This window comes from Mesoplodon bidens (genome assembly GCF_964165515.1).
Source record: "Mesoplodon bidens genome assembly, chromosome: 5".
Taxonomy (NCBI): Eukaryota; Metazoa; Chordata; class Mammalia; order Artiodactyla; family Ziphiidae; genus Mesoplodon; species Mesoplodon bidens.
The window spans coordinates 48,388,234-48,405,062 of NC_138161.1; the positions used below are offsets into that span (position 1 = coordinate 48,388,234).

At 35.7% G+C, this 16,829-nt stretch overlaps 1 protein-coding gene across 2 annotated transcripts in view; it reads left to right on the forward strand.

Moving 5' to 3' along the window:
• TBC1D23 (TBC1 domain family member 23) overlaps nucleotides 1-16,829 on the forward strand; it is a 65,051-nt gene that overhangs the window by 45,114 nt on the left and 3,108 nt on the right. Inside the window, exons 12-17 of one of the 2 annotated variants that reach the window (XM_081234999.1) lie at nucleotides 2,599-2,641; nucleotides 4,541-4,650; nucleotides 7,480-7,619; nucleotides 9,321-9,365; nucleotides 12,465-12,553; nucleotides 15,690-15,825. In XM_081234999.1, the coding sequence (XP_081091125.1) occupies nucleotides 2,599-2,641; nucleotides 4,541-4,650; nucleotides 7,480-7,619; nucleotides 9,321-9,365; nucleotides 12,465-12,553; nucleotides 15,690-15,825 (563 nt within the window). The remainder of the gene's footprint in view (nucleotides 1-2,598; nucleotides 2,642-4,540; nucleotides 4,651-7,479; nucleotides 7,620-9,320; nucleotides 9,366-12,464; nucleotides 12,554-15,689; nucleotides 15,826-16,829) is intronic. The other variant, XM_081234998.1, reaches the window with a different exon arrangement.

Here is a 16,829-nt window from a genome sequence, read left to right on the forward strand (position 1 = left end):
AAAAAAAATTTTCCCCCAAATAGCTAACCAGTTGTGCTGTCAATATGAAATACTACCTCTTTAATACACTGAATTCCTCAATGAATCAGGGTCTATTGCTGGATTATTCTTTTGCATTGTTCTCTATGCCTATTCATGCCTCAGAACTTTTTACAGTTGCTATATAATTCATTTTAATATCTTCACTTTGAAATTGAATAAATGTACATGTATATGTATTCATGACACTTAGCCACCTTTCCTTTTTGTGTTTAGATGTTGTCTTCAGCACAGCTAATTTGTATCAGCGATTTTATGCAACCTGTCCCCTCTACCTTTTCTACAAAGCCTCACTCAGTGATGGCTCTTTCTTTATAAAAATGGTTGTTTATTAGGTATTCTTTGGTAGTTTATACATTAAAGTCCTCATTTTGTGTGGCCCTGAACTATGGAATCAGGAAGACAATAGGCATGCTGTTACACAAGCCACTCAATTTACATCCACTTTACTGGGAATCTGGTTTGAGAAAATTAGTCTAAAGCAGGGATCCCCAACTCCCGGGCAATGGACGGGTACCACTCGGTGGCCTGTTAGGAACTGCGCCGCAGAGCAGGAGGTGAGCAGCGGGCGAGCCAGTGAAGCTTCATCTGTATTTACAGCCGCTCCCCATCGCTCCCATTACCTCCTGAGCTCCACCTCCTGTCAGATCAGCAGCAGCATTAGATTCTCACAGGAGCACAAACCCTACTGTGAACTGCGCGTGCAAGGGCTCTAGGTTGCATGCTCCTTATGAGAATCTAATGCCTGGTGATCTGAGGTGGAGCTGAGGCGGTCCCACCATCCCTAGATGGGTCCATCTAGTTGCAGGAAAACAAGCTCAGGGCTCCCACTGATTCTGCATTATGGTGAGTTGTATCATTATTTCATTATATAGTACAATGTAATAATAATAGAAATAAAGTGCACAATGAATATAATGTGCTTGAGTCATTCTGAAATCATCCCCCACCCCACCCCCCATCCGTGGAAAAATTGACTTCCACAAAACTGGTCCCAAGAAAGACTGGGGACCACTGGTCTAAAGGACAATCCTTGAAAGGCAAAATCAGAGAAGGAGCAAGGTATTTGGGAGAGGGATTATAAGATAAAGTTATGCTTTACTGGGGGAAAGATTTTAGAAGTTTATACAGAATAACAAATATAGGTTCTCAAACTCATTTTGCTTATAAATTTAATTGACCTATTCTAAAAATGGCCTGGTATAGGCTGTATATTATGAAGGGTGTCAGATGGCAAGAATTTGGAATATTGTAGACTTCTTTTAATAATTCGAGTTCTTAATGTGGTTTTAGAAATTTTCCCTCCCAGTTTTTATTGTAGAAAATTTCAAACAGATCCACAAGTAGGGAGAATTGAACTCTATAAATTCTTTGTAAAGACATAACCACATTATCACTATTACACTTTATTATAAAAAAAAGTAACGAGTGTTCAAGTTTCCTTGGTTTTCTTAGGATCTAAAACAAGACATTGCACTCTGTTTGGTATCTTTTAAGTCTCTTTTAATTTATAGGTTCCCTTTCCTAATTTTTTTCCTTGTATATATTTGTTTGGAAAAACTGGTTACTTTGTCTTATATTTTCCCACAATCTGGATTTTGCAGATTGCATTCACACTATGTTGTTTATCAGGTTCTATCCCTGGTATTTCCTGTAAACTGGTAATTAGACCTAGGGACTTGTTAGATTACTTTTGAGGGTGGGAGGGATAGGAAGTCTTGGGTAGTGTGTACTTCCTCAGGAGGTAAATACTGCCCAGATATCATTCTTGTTTGTGTCTTTGTTTATCACTGCTGAGATTCATTAATTTTTAGTAGTTTGTAAAATGTTAACATTCTGTCATTTCTTCATAATTAGCTGTAGTGTTTGCTTTTGTATTTCCTTTTTATAAAAGACCCAAAATATTTTTGCAAGCTTTTAAAAACCATTCTAGTAACATCCGAAAATACAGTGTAACTGATTTTGCTTTGACTCTGTATCTCACTATTGGGACTATAATACAAGTAAAATCGCAGTCTCGTTAGTAGCCATGAAGTTGTCCCCTTCTTCCCACTCAAGCACCAGACCTTACAGTACACAAGATAAATATATGTACTTCTCTGTGCCAAAGTCCAAAATGTCAAAGAAGAAATCCAGAAATTTAGTATATAACCTTATATTACATTTGTCAATGCTCATAGAACTATCTGAAGTTTTATAGAATTTTTAAATTTTTTATTTATTTAATTTATTTATTTTTGACTGCGTTGGGTCTTCGTTGCTGCACGCAGGTTTTCTCTAGTTGCGGCGAGCGGGGGCTACTCCTCATTGCGGTTCGCGGGCTTCTCATTGTGGTGGCTTCTCTTGTTGCAGAGCACGGGCTCTAGAGCTCAGACTCAGTAGTTGTGGCACACAAACTTCGTTGCTCTGTGGCATGTGGGATCTTCCTGGACCAGGGCTGGAACCCATGCCCCCTGCATTGGCAGACGGATTCTTAACCACTGAGCCACCAGGGAAGCCCCCAGAAGTTTTAATTAAATCGCATTTGGGAATAATTTAAAATTTTATTTTCCATTTCAGAAAAACAAAGAATATGTGAGCATTGCCAGTGGAGGATTTATGGGTAAGGTTTTAATTTATTAATCCCTTTGTCCCTACTTTTCAGAGGAAATTATACTATCACTGGAGCTGATTTAGAATGACCAAATTAGTTAATGGGTACACTTTCTCTTCAGTCATTCACTATTTTCAGAAAAGGCAAGGCCAGCAGGACATATAGATAAAGACAAACACAGTAGACAGTTTCAGTGAGTGAATATATAGTGGAAGACTGTTAAAGTGGATGTGTATTAATTAGCTTGTATTTGTAGAAAATGTTTTTGTAAAGATGAATGAAAAACTGCCCCACATGATTTGTTTCTATGGAGAAGGAAGGATAGATAGGACTGGGAAACAAGAGTAGGAGGAATAGTTTTCACTGTATACTCTGTGCTATTTGCTTTTTTGTTTGTTCTGTTTTCATTTTATTTTTGAACTACATGAGAGTATTAGCTGCTGAAAAAATGTTGACTGAATAGAATAAAACAAATAAGTTGATATTTTCAGGTCTGCAGATAATACCTGATAATTCAGGATAGTAAAATGACGGAATCCCTACCAGCAAATATTTGAGAATATATGAAGGAGTAGGTCAGGGTAGTAAGGATAAAAAAAAGATTATCTTTTTTTCTTTTCTTTCTTTTTTTAAAAATTACGTTACTTAAGGGTACAGACTTACAACTAGCAGATAGATAAGTCCTGGAGTACTAAGGCACAGTATACTAATGCACAGTATAGTGAATATAGACAACAATATTGTATTATGATCACCAAACTTGCAGAGACTAGATCTTAATTATTCCCACCACAAAAAAGAAATGGTAATTGTGTGACATGATAGAGGTGCAACTGTTGCTACAGTGGAAGTCATATTACAGTATATAAATGTATGAAATCAACATTTTGTATACCTTAAACTTACACAGTGTTATATGTCAAATATATTTCAATTAAAAGATAAGGAGCCTTTCATTAGGAAAAGAGATATAAAAATATTGAACTATAGTTACTAGGAAAATTAATGATAAAATCAAATTAATATTTGTTGGAGGCAATAGAATCCTGAGTTTGAATCATAAGAGTCTTATAAGGATTAAGTTCTGGCTTAATATGATTTTCTTATGTTACGACTTAGACATTTTGTTAGGTTAGGGTCTATTTCTTCTTGGTCTTTGTTGAAATTAGCAAGAATTATTTCTCCTGTATATCATGGCCTGATAACTAACTACCCTTTAGGCTCATACCCAAAGTGATCTACAAAAGGGCTTATTTAAATAAGTACTAGTGTTAAGCAAGTATTGGCCTAAGGCCCAGTGTTATTTATTGGAAGTTCTGACAACATGATACAAAACTTGTCGTGATACAAGACACTTTTGAGAGTCTGAAAAGTATTCTTTTATAGCACAGATATTGTAAGTTTTAGGAACTTTTTTCTAAACTATGAATTATTTCTTTTCCAAGAATAATCTCTCTTTCCATAGCAGTTAATGCCTAAGACTGCTTCTTTATTATGGGAAGGATTAACTGATGTCTCCTTATGGTAAACAAAAGCCACCATAGGTTTTCTATTAATCTTTTATGTCATAAAACCATTGATAAGATTATTTATTAATACTTGAAGGATTACCTTCCAAAGAGGAAAGCATCAAGCCTATATATATAGTTACTGTTACCCTTAGGGTCAATTAAGAAAAGTTATATGTGTATAGAGAGAGGGCTTTAGAAGGAAGAGGAAAAGGAAGGCTTTCTGTAGCCTGGGGTCTTTTATTACTTTACAGAGGTGCTGAAAGAAATACCTGTGATTATGCCCTTGGATCCTTTTCATTCAGCTATGACATGTTTATTGTACTTCTCTGGTATTGAATCTTTCCAAAGGGTTTGATACGTCAGGATTTTTTTTTTCTTCTTCCTGTTTATCTTTAAGCACTGCAGCAGCACCTAGCAGACATTAATGTGGATGGACCAGAAAATGGATATGGCCATTGGATTGCTAGTACCTCAGGCTCAAGGAGCAGTATCACTTCTTCTCTTGATGTAAGTGTATATGTAGAATATGTCACCAGATTTGGATAAATGCCCAGGTGATTAACAACTAAACAGCTACCATAACAGAAACGGAGTAAAAATATTTCAAACACATGCAGTGAGGAATCATATTATTGTGAGGTTAATGAAACAGTGGGAGCAGGCCTGCACAGCTAAACTAGCGGGGAGTTCTGGTGGTCTACCTGCTGAATTCAGATTTCTCCCTCTCCAGCTGCAGTTTGGTATCACCTCGTGACAATTTTCTACTCCAGCTTAAATGTCAGTGGAGATAATTCTCAGTCCCGTGACTAGCTAGGACTCTAAAGTGAGCTGGTTCTAGGAATCTCCCAAATAGTTTGGGCCAGGAGAATACTGAGGCTCATGTTTGCATCTCCAGCATACTGTCTCTGTAGCTCTCCTCCCCATCACATACCTACATGATTAAAACTTCAGTCCACCCATATTTGAGAATGGGCCAGGCAGAGGAAGACAGGAACCAGTTGCCAATCCCATTTTATTTGAGTTTTAGTTATTGAGATGTACATTACTGCAGGGTTTTGCAATAGTGGGTAAATCCATTCTGTTTTACTTTGGAAATATTTGGGCAATAAGTCTTGTGTGTTTTCAGTATTTCATGTCATTTGAACTAGGTGTCATTAAATCATTTTCTTAACAAGTAATGGTCCTCATCTACCTAAAGGTCATTCTTTAAATCAGAAATAGAGGGAAAACTCCAGTACAGGGTGATGGTTACAAGCTTGGGCTTACCAGTCTGACTCACCTGGGTATTCAGGTTTTGTCTTCACAGTTTACTTTCTTCATGATCTCTAACAAGATCTTTCCCACTCTGGTTTCTCCATCTGTGCAAATAGGGATGATGATAATAACACAGCTTTCTTCACAATAATGACATGAGGATTAAATGTGCAAGTGAATGTAAAGTGTAGTACCTGTCACTTATATATCTTATAGTAGTTATTATAAAATTGTAACTCATTAGATGATTAATTGAGGCTTATCTTCAGCCATGTAAGTCAAAGTAAATTATTGTCATATTCTCAGCTGATAAGTCTTCTCTGAGAATTAGGTTTTCAGCTTGATCTAGGTATCTAGGAGCTCACCATTTATTTAATAAGTATTTGCTGTTTTCATTTTAAATATCTAAATAGTATGGATGTATTATAATGTGTTCAGTTAGTCCCCTTATTGTTGAATATTTACATTGTTCCTAGTCTTTTTCTATTATATACACTCTACAATTAAGTTTTGTAGTAATATATTTGCATATGACATGATTATTTCATCCTAGAAGTGAAATAACGTGATCAAAAGATTACATGTCAAAATCCTTAGAATTCTGCATTATTGTCAAATTGCCCTCCAAAAAACATTATTCTAACTTATATTCCTGTCCACAGCTTTGGATAGTCTTTGTATTGAACTTTTTATCTTCAGATTTGAAAAACAATGATTGAGGCTATTAAAGATAACTGTCTTAAAAATGTGTTACATTCAGAAGTACAAAAGAATTTCCACAGTCAGTTTAATTTGGTTTTGAATTTGGATATGGCAATGGGAACATGATTTTTGTGTTATTTAGTTAATGACTTCTCTTAAAAATAAAAATAATGCTCATTGTAGCATCATATATAAATATGAAAAATATAAAGAAATCAAAATTATTTATAACCCAACCATGGATAACAGCTATTCATAGTTTGAAATATTTTCTTTAAATCTTTTATAATGCATATTTTTTTTAGTATTTTAAAAATAGTGATCAGAGTGTACATACAGTTTTATTTTCTGCTTTCTCATTGAACATATGAGCATTTTCTAGTATTTTTTAATGTTTTTTTTTTTTTTTTTTTTTTTTAGTATCAGTATAGGTTTCCATCAAATAGTTCCTAAATCGTAGGGCATTTTCTGATTATTTCCTCCCCATAAATTCTGAAGAAGAATTAATAAGCAGAAGATAGGCACATTTTAAAACTTTTGACATCTACTACCAGCTTCCCCTGTAGGGTATAAAGGAGCAATTATATACAACTCAAGAATTATACTCACATCTATTACACTAGGTACATAAGAGTGGCTTTTCTTGAGAAATTAAAGGCCTAAGTAATAATATTTTAAACAGCAAAAATTTACAAGGAATAAATGTTTAAAAATTTAGCTATATGAATGATATTCTGATTATAATTTTGCTTATCTTTATAGAGTAATCTGAGTTAAGAAAAGGTCAGTAACTGTATTTCTTATTGAATAAATAAGGTAATTTCAGCTTCCACACATTTATGTATGTAATACATATCCTCATTTTTCATTTCTACCTTCCATTCCTAAAATGGTTTCACCCAGTGTATCAGTCTGCTGGGGCTGCCATAACAAAATACAACCAACTAGGTGGCTTAATGTATTTTCTCATAGTTCCAGAGGCTAAAGGTCTGGGATCAAAGGGCTAGCAGGTTTAATTTCTCCTAAGGCCTCTGTCTTTGGCTTTCAGAGTACCACCTTCCTGTGATGTTGGTACATGGCCTTTTTTCTGTGCATGTGAATCCCTGATGTATCCCCTTCTTCTTGTAAGAATATCAGTCATGTTGGCTAGGGCCCACCTCATTTAACCTTAGTTTACTCTTTAAAGGCCCTATCTCCGCATTCAGTTACTTTCTGAGGTACCCTGGGGATTAGAACTTTAACACACGAATTTATGGTCGGGGGGGTGCACCCAGTTCAGGACATAGCATCTAGATAACCTTTAGCAGTAGTGTATCTTGCTAATCATTTGGAGAGCAGTTAATCCATCAGTAAGTTGTTGTTTGTTTTTCTTTTTTTCAGGGTGAATCTTGTAATGGTTCAAATGATAGAGGAATGAAATCACTAGTAAATAAAATGACTGTTGCTTTGAAGACAAAATCCGTTAATGTCAGGGAAAAAGTTATCAGTTTTATTGAGAATACATCAACTCCTGTGGACCGGTGAGTTGCTTATACAGTATGAATTTGTGATGAGTAATTAAAACTATAGAAAAGTATCTTAACAGTAAATGTTAGTTGAATAGAATATGCTCTAGAAAAGGATCATAAATTACATTCTTTATTAGATTATTCCAGTTTTCATTGTCATCACAGAGATGTTCTTTATTGCTATAAACTTTTACTATAAAGATGACTCTCTCTTCTCCCACTGCTCAGAATAGGAGGCAAGTAATAATTCTGCCCCTTCATGCCATTCATTAGAAAAAAATTATTCCAATGCTATTATGTATATGACACTTCATATAGCAGCTGCTTCCCATGTGTCAAATGGTTGGGAATCATCTGCTAAGTGCAGTAATCTCATAGCAGGAATCTCTTTCTCTGCTTCAGGAATTTAAAACCTAGAAAATTTGGTCATACTAAATCAAGCAGAAACCTGTTTTTGTAAAGTTTTAAGAATTCAGATCTTCATAGAATTTTGTTCACAGCATGTGTGACCCCTATTTTCCCAATTACAAATGAAGTATCCAGCTAACAAATAATAAGTTTAAGAATGTCTGTTATATTGTTCCTTACTGGAACTGTGAGGGCACAGTATGTTTTTTTTTCCTAATAATCCCAGCGTGAAATTTGTTTCTAAGCAAGCCTGATCTTGGAAATGTGTTATAGTATTTAATTTCACTCTCTTGTCTAACTTGCAGCACCCTAGGAAAGTTGAAGTATTTGATTTTAAGAACTGAATATAAGGCATTTACTATTTTTCACTTTATTAAATAAAGTACATATGCATACAGAGATTTTTTTTCCCATTTAGTAAATAGCAAAGAAGATATAGATTATTTTCACTAATCCAAAAAAATTGTACCTTGTCTACAATGGACTAATGTTAAAGTGTTTTATCAAGGCTGAAAGGTTTTTTTTGCTCATTAAAATTATGTCTGCTTTCAAAAGCTTATTTTTTTTTTTTTGCTGTACGCGGGCCTCTCACTGCTGTGGCCTCTCCCGTTGCGGAGCACAGGCTCCGGACACACAGGCTCCGCGGCCATGGCTCGCGGGCCCAGCCGCTCCGCGGCATGTGGGATCTTCCGGGATAGGGGCACGAACCCGTGTCCCCTGCATCGGCAGGCGGACTCTCAACCACTGCGCCACCAGGGAAGCCCCAAAAGCTTATTTTTAAAATTACTTTTAGTTAGTGCATTCTCAATTAGGGTACTTTTTTTTTTTTTTTTTTTCCTCCCGGTACGCGGGCCTCTCATTGTTGTGGCCTCTCCCGTTGTGGAGCACAGGCTCTGGACACACAGGCTCAGCGGCCATGGCTCACGGGCCCAGCCGCTCCGCGGCATGTGGCATCCTCCCGGACTGGGGCACGAACCTGCGTCCCCTGCATCGGCAGGCGGACTCTCAACCACTGCGCCACCAGGGAAGCCCTAGGGTACTATTATTGGTACATTTTGTAGCATGAACTTAAAATTTATTTTAAAATGAACTAGTGATAATTCTAAATTGAAAAGACTTTTCTCTTTGTTAAAGAATCACTTGAAACTGGCTTTTCTTCATTTTTCTTTGTACTTGGGATGCTCAAAACATTCTTTTTTAATATACCCTATGGGTTAGAAAAACTGATTATACTATATTTTTGTTTTAAAGCTTTTGCATTTTTAATAATCATATTGTTCTGTCCTCTGCCTCAATTTGCTATAGAATGTCTTTCAGTCTTCCTTGGCCAGACAGAACATGTACCGAGCGGTAAGCCAATGAGTAGAGCAGCTTTACTGGGCCATCCTTTTCCTTTAGCATGTGTCATGCTGTCTATAAGCCTCATGTTGTCTTGGCTAAAATTTCATGCAGCTGTTTCAAGTGCTAAACTTTTCTCATTCTGCTTTTAGGAGTGTGTGATGCTGATATGTTTTCCTTTTGGTTTTTTGCTCGATCATTTTAATTTTTTTCCTTGCCTTCTTCTTTATATCTCCCATTCCTCAGATGAAAATCAAGTACATTCAAACCCAACAACTTCATAAAATCTGCAGTTTTTATTCTGAGACAGAGGAAGGTGAAACAAAGAAAATATGTAGTCTCAGAGTTAGGAGGGTATTAACTTTGGAGATCATTTACTTCTGTCTTTTGCTCTAACAGTAGGGAAAATTACAGCATCTGAAAAAAGGCACAGTTTGTGGTTCAAATTTTTTGTTATTTCATGTACACAATGTACACCATGTAGTTTTATAATATTGCTAGGTTTTTCTTAATAAGATGTATGCATTTAAGTTGGGGAGTTAACATTATATAAATTGGTGTCAACAAACTATAGTTCTAAGATTCTACCTTTGCTTTTCCTTGAAAGAAATTAGGCCATGGAGGACATGTTAAAGTATAATCCATCTCTTCTCTGACCCCAATAAAACGGGGTACTTGTCATTAGATTCCATAGGTTTAAAGTTTAGAAATCTACTGGATCTTCAATTAGGATAAACAAAAGAACATTATACTGTATGGATTTACAGTTTTTATACTCATGATTTTTCTGCAATTTGAATTTGAATATCAATTATAGCAATCCCTATGAACATTTAAAAAGAAATTCTAATCATACTTTGAATGTAAGTTAAGCTTCGAGTTAATGGAGTTGACTTTTTTAGCAGGTCATTTCAATATTTTCAGTGAGTTAGAAGTAGCATTTTTAACAATAGTTTACTTTGAACTTATGGATAAGAGTTGGCCAATGCCAATTACAGAGTTTCTATTATAATTTTCTAATTTTAAAGGAGATTGCTTCTTTTAAAATTATAATCTATTTGTGAATCAACTTGCTGTTTTCTCTTGTTACAGGACCATTGAATTAGTCTAATTTTAACTCCCAAGTTTTATCGCAAATAATTTTTTAAACATTCAAATTATCTTCTCTAGTTCACAGGCAGATATATTCATTTTGAAAATAGAGTTTAGTGAAAAGTTAGAATAAATTGGGTTGGTTTTTGAGGTCAGTAAATCAGGTTAAAATCTAGTCAAACTCTTGTAGATTTTGTTTCTGCTAAAAAAGCATAGATATACTGCTTTTTAAAAAGAGGTCCAGCTTTTTTTTTTGGATGTCACTTATATTCTGGTTCAAGCATTTACTGTAAGCATTATCTTTGTTACTTTCTATGTTATAGCAGTTTATACTTCAATATCAGGAGAGCACCAATAACTTAATCTCGTACAATTTTATAATCTAGACGGCACTAAAGTATTGTTACACAAAGCTATATTATCTTTGCCTTTTTTAAGAAAGCTGAATCTGAGTTTCATAGGTATTTGAATTATCTCTTTCATTTTCTTTAATGAGCATAGTTTGATAATTTATAGGATAATTTTATATTAGATATGCTTTATCATAAAAATCAAATGATTTTATAACTTAAACTGTAAGCAGTGTATTGATTAATCTAATTTATAATTCTATTATATACTCAACTCTCATTGGTTTTCTGTTGAGGAATGTTGTTTTGGGAGAAATAAAGATTTAAGCGTATTTTAACAAAATTAGGTCTTGATTTTTATTGATGATATGTATTAAGAAATCATTTAAAATACAGATTTGATCTCTGTCTTCTGGAAAAATTGAATTCTAAGACTAAGTAAAGACACATAACTTGATTTTTTTCCACATTGAACTCTCGATACATGACAAGGAAAAAAAGCCACAGTTTTCCTTCATCATACATTATCTTAGCTGAACCTTATTCTACAAATAATACAATACTCTTTCTCCAGAAACATGTGGTATTTTGTCGAAATATTTTAAGTTTACTTATTGGTTTATTTGAGGTTACCTGAAAAGTAATGAGGTATTGATTTTTATATTAAAAAAGAGAGGTCATACTTCCTGCAGAACTTACTAAGTTTGAGTTTACATGTTTATGTTTCTGTCACTTGAAAGTGAAAGGCAAATTCATTTTCATGGTTTATTTATGTAAAAGAAGTAGCATCTTAGTTTCTGTTGAAACAAAAGTAACAGTAATGAAAAAAAAATGGGAGGAAAAACCTTAAGACATTTGTACCCATATGAGAATTAGGCACTCCTACTGGAATTTGAATATTTGGTTTTGTAAACTGTTTTGTCTAACAAACATGTATGTAGCACCTGCTGTATGCCAGGCATTGTTCTAAGAGCTTTACCAAATATTAACTGATTTAATTTTTTTATTGATTTATTTTTGGCTGCGTTGGGTCTTTGTCGCTGCGTGCAGGCTTTCTCTAGTTGCGTGGAGCGGGGGCTACTCTTAATTGCGGTGCGCGGGCTTCTCTTGTTGCAGAGCATAAGCTCTAGGCTCGCGGGCTTCAGTAGTTGTGGCTCGCGGGCTCTAGAGCGCAGGCTCAGTAGTTGTGGCGCACAGGCTTAGTTGCTCCGCGGCATGTGGGATCTTCCCGGACCAGGGCTCGAACCCGTGTCCCCTGCATTGGCAGGCAGATTCTTAACCACTGTGCCACCAGGGAAGTCCTAACTGATTTAATTTTCACAGTAACCAGGAAGGGTAGATGTTGTTACCGCCATTTTACAGATAAGGACACAGAAGCACAGAGAGGTTAAGGAACTTCACAATGCATTGGTTTTATGTGAGCATTAAAATTGTTTAAAATTTAATTTTTACAGATTTGAAAACATTCCGCATACCCAAGACCTTATGCCACTTTTGCTAACAATTTCCTTATCTTGTTTCAATTTCCTTAACATAGCTTTCCTGAAACTGGGTGGTACATGGTGGGCGCACAGAACATTTGTGTTTTGTTTTAATATTCAAAGGATACTTGGTGAAAATCTTTGGTAACTTAAGTGATGATTTCCCTCCTAAAATTCTTTGAATATAGGCATGTGAGCAGCAGTGACAGAGTGGGAAAGCCTTACCGTGGTGTAAAGCCTGTTTTCAGCATTGGGGATGAAGAAGAATACGACACAGGTATAAGCAATACACTTATTTATAGACTGCTTTCTTCAAGCACCAGGAGTGATTATAGAGATAATTCTGGGAGTAGCTGAACAACTGCTTAAAAAAAAAAAAAAAGACACAGTGAGATTCTGTAGAGGAGATTGGAGAGTCTGTGGTTTTTCTATTAAGAGTTTGGTTTTGAACATCTTAAATTATGCCATAGAAATGCTGAGTAGGCGGTTGATTGTAGGAGTCTTTAGCTGAGGAGAGAAGTTTAAGCTGGTGATAATCTGGGAATTATCAGTGTATAAATAGTATTTAAATCCAGGGGATTGGATTTAAATCCCCCTGATCCACCCGGGTAGGAGATTGAGGGCTGTGGGGCCGAAGTTTGGGGAATTCCAAAATTGAGACATCTGAAAAGAGCCTTTTGAAACTGGAGGCAGTAGCCTAAAGGGCCACAAGATGGGGATATTATGCCAGGGAAGTTTGTTATCCTCTGTGATTGTCTTTCTTTATATTTTAAAAAATAATTTATTACTTTGGTTCATAATCCCACTGCCCAGATTACCCTGCTTAAGTAATCATAATTAATATTAATGTGTATTGAGTTAGAAAAAATATATAAAAATATGTATGGTATGTAAAGTATATGTTGTATGTAAAAGTACAAAATAAGAAAAAAATACTCCCAAATCTCATCTTGCTTTTTCCACTTAGTAATATATGTTTCATATTTTCCACCTCAGCCTGTATACCTTCACAATTCTCTTTCTATTATACAAACGTACCATAATTAAATCATTCTGTTCTCTTTCTATTATACAAACATACCATAATTAAATCATTCTTCTCCCAGTTGACACTGGTAGTTTTCCAGTTTTATTTCTGTTTCAAATAGCAATGGCTATCTTTATGCATATATCTAGGTTAACTTTTGCAAGTATATCCAGAGGGTAAATTCTTAACAGTAAGATTGCCAGATTAGAGGGACTCACATTTGACATTTTAATGGATATTACAGAGTCAACTTCCTGAAAACTGCATTGAGGTAAATGTAATTTTCTATATGTTATTTCTTTTTTTTGAAGCAAATACACAGAATTTTTATTTTCTCCTACACAAAATTTTTATATTCCTGTATATAAAATCCAAAAATATACTTCTTCTTTTATTTTATATTATAGTAAAACAATCAGTACATTGTATTTTATTTCTATACAGATTTTTCCCCAACACCTTCTCTAGCTATTCTTTTTTTTTTTTTTTTTTTTTTTTTGCGGTACGCGGGCCTCTCACTGTTGTGGCCTCTCCCGTTGCGGAGCACAGGCTCCGGACGCGCAGGCTCAGCAGTCATGGCTCACGGGCCCAACCGCTCCGCGGCATGTGGGATCCTCCCGGACCGGGGCACGAACCCGTGTCCCCTGCATCGGCAGGCGGACTCTCAACCACTGCGCCACCAGGGAAGCCCTCTAGCTATTCTTTATCTTCCGTTTCATGCACTTCTGTGTGCTATTTGTAATTGTTTCCTTTTCTCCTTTTTCCTCCCCCTCTTTTGCCATTTTCCTGTTACCTGTCAGTCTCTATCTCTCTCTAAACATTTGTTATTCCGTTAACAAAGGGAAGACGGAAATGGATGAATAAATGATGGTATATTTCACATATCATACATGTATATATACACATATATATTTACACTCTGGAAAATTGCACAGTAATGAAAAATAAGAAAACTAGAGCTATGTGTGTCAACATGGATAAATTTTACAATGTTGGGAGTAGGGTAGCAGTTGCAGAAGAATACAATTGAACACTGTACTATTTATATAAATTTTACTTAAAATGCAAAACACTACTGTATATTATTTAAGAATATTCATGTTGGGTTAAAAGTAAAGATGAGACACCAAATTCACATAGTCACTCTTTCTTAGTAGGGAAGAAAGGGGGTTGTGACTGGGCAGAAATGAATAGAAGTGAATAGATATGTGAGATTTCATTTTTTTTTATTATGTCTTTATATTTTGATTTCTTAAAAAACAAAGAGAAAGGGCTTCCCTGGTGGCGCAGTGGTTGAGAGTCCGCCTGCCGATGCAGGGGACACGGGTTCGTGCCCCTATCCCGGAAGATCCCACATGCCGCGCAGCGGCTGGGCCCGCGAGCCATGGCCGTGGAGCCTGTGCGTCCGGAGCCTGTGCTCCGCAACGGGAGAGGCCACAGCAGTGAGAGGCCCGCGTACAGCAAAAAAAAAAAAAAACAAAAAACAAAGAGAAGAATATCTACAATTATTAACTCTACGGAGTGTAATTCCCCTTTGTTAAATTAGAAAAACAAAATAACTAGAATGTCTTATATTTCTCTCACAAAAAATCCCACTAAATAGATTTTTACTTGTCTATCCCAGCATAGATTTTTTTGTTGTTGTTATTTTCCTTAAAATCAGAAACCAGGGCTTCCCTGGTGGCACAGTGGTTGAGAGTCCGCCTGCTGATGCAGGGGACACGGGTTCGTGCCCCGGTCCAGGAAGATCCCACATGCCGTGGAGTGGCTAAGTTCGTGAGCCACGGCCGCTGAGCCTGCGCGTCCGGAGCCTGTGCTCCGCAACGGGAGAGGACACAACAGTGAGAGGCCCACGTACCGCAAAAAAAAAAAAAAAAAAAAAAAAAATCAGAAACCAGCAACTCTGCAGATGGAGTGCAATCTAGAACAATATTGAATCACTATGTTGTACACCTAAAACTAATATACTTTTGTAAATCTACTATTCTTCAATTAAAAAAAAAAAGAAACCAGCAAGAGAAAAAGAACTCTGCCATCTTTGCCCTCAAGATAGATGCTAATATTATTATTGGACAATTCTGCCATCTCTCGACAGACTAGTCATAGATTAGAGTTATGTTATATAAATCAAAAAAGTTGAAATTCCTCATAGTTTAATATTTTAAAAGTATATTCTCAGTATTTTCACACCATATAGAGTGATGTTTCATTATAATGCTTTTATAGTAGTACCAGTGGCATAAGGAAATATAGTAGCTTGGTTAGAATTGTTTTTTTTCCAACATGTGTATTTAAAATACTACTGAAGTTTTTTTCAGGCTATTAAAAAATGTATCATTTTTAAAGTTGGTGATACCCACTTTTAACATCTTATAATTCTTTATAGATGAAATTGACAGTTCTTCAATGTCAGATGATGATAGAAAAGAGGTTGTAAACATTCAGACTTGGATAAACAAGCCAGACGTCAAGCATCATTTTCCTTGTAAAGAAGTGAAAGAAAGTGGACACATATTTCCTAGGTACTTTTTATAATACCTTCTTCAGAAGTAAAATTGAATTTAGGGAAGTAATGATATAAAAGGTAGCTGCAAAAGAAATTTTATGTATCCAAGTACAATAAGATATAATTTCCTGGGGATTTCCCTGTCGGTCCAGTGGTTAAGACTCTGAGCTCCCACTGCAGGGGGCACAGGTTCAATCCCTGGTCAGGGAACTAAGATCCCACATGCCGTGCAGTGCAGCAAAACACACACACACACACACACACACACACACACACACACACACACACACTGAGATATAATTTCCCTCTGTCAACTTGTATTATATGTCTTGATTTAAAAAAAATATTTCTAATGTAATTTTTTTATTTTGAAAAATTTAAACAAAAGTTGAAGAAATAGTACATTGAATATCTTTATAAGCCTCTCAGACTCACCAGCTTTTAACTTTTTTTTCACACTGTCTCTCTCTTTATGTTTGTATATACATACACACATGCACATACACTTTCTTTTTGTCAAACCATTCAGAAAAAGCTGATAGATATGACACTTTACCCCTAAATGCTTCAGCCTAAATCTCCAAAGAATATGAACGGTCTCCTCCACAACTCCAGTAACACTCTCACATCTTATAAACTTTAAAATTAATGAACATCATTTAACATACAGAACACATTCAAATTTTTCAGTGTCTCTAAAGTATCTTTTATTGTCTTTGTTTTTTTCTTCCTGGTCCAGGATCCAGTCCTGTTTCACACATTGCATTTGCCTGTTATCTCTCTTTAGTCTCACCCAGTGTAGAACAGTACTGCTTCCCTCACTACACTTCCCCCTTTTCTTCATGATGAATGAATCCCTTCTGAGCCTAGGCCAACTGTTCTGCAGAATGTCCCACATTCTGGATATCTGATGTTTGTCCTGTTGTATTTCATAAAAGTCTGCGAGTATTATCACTATACTAAAAGTGAGCTGAGACATAAAGCAGGGTGTGTGTATTAATAATTCTATCCCTATTTTGC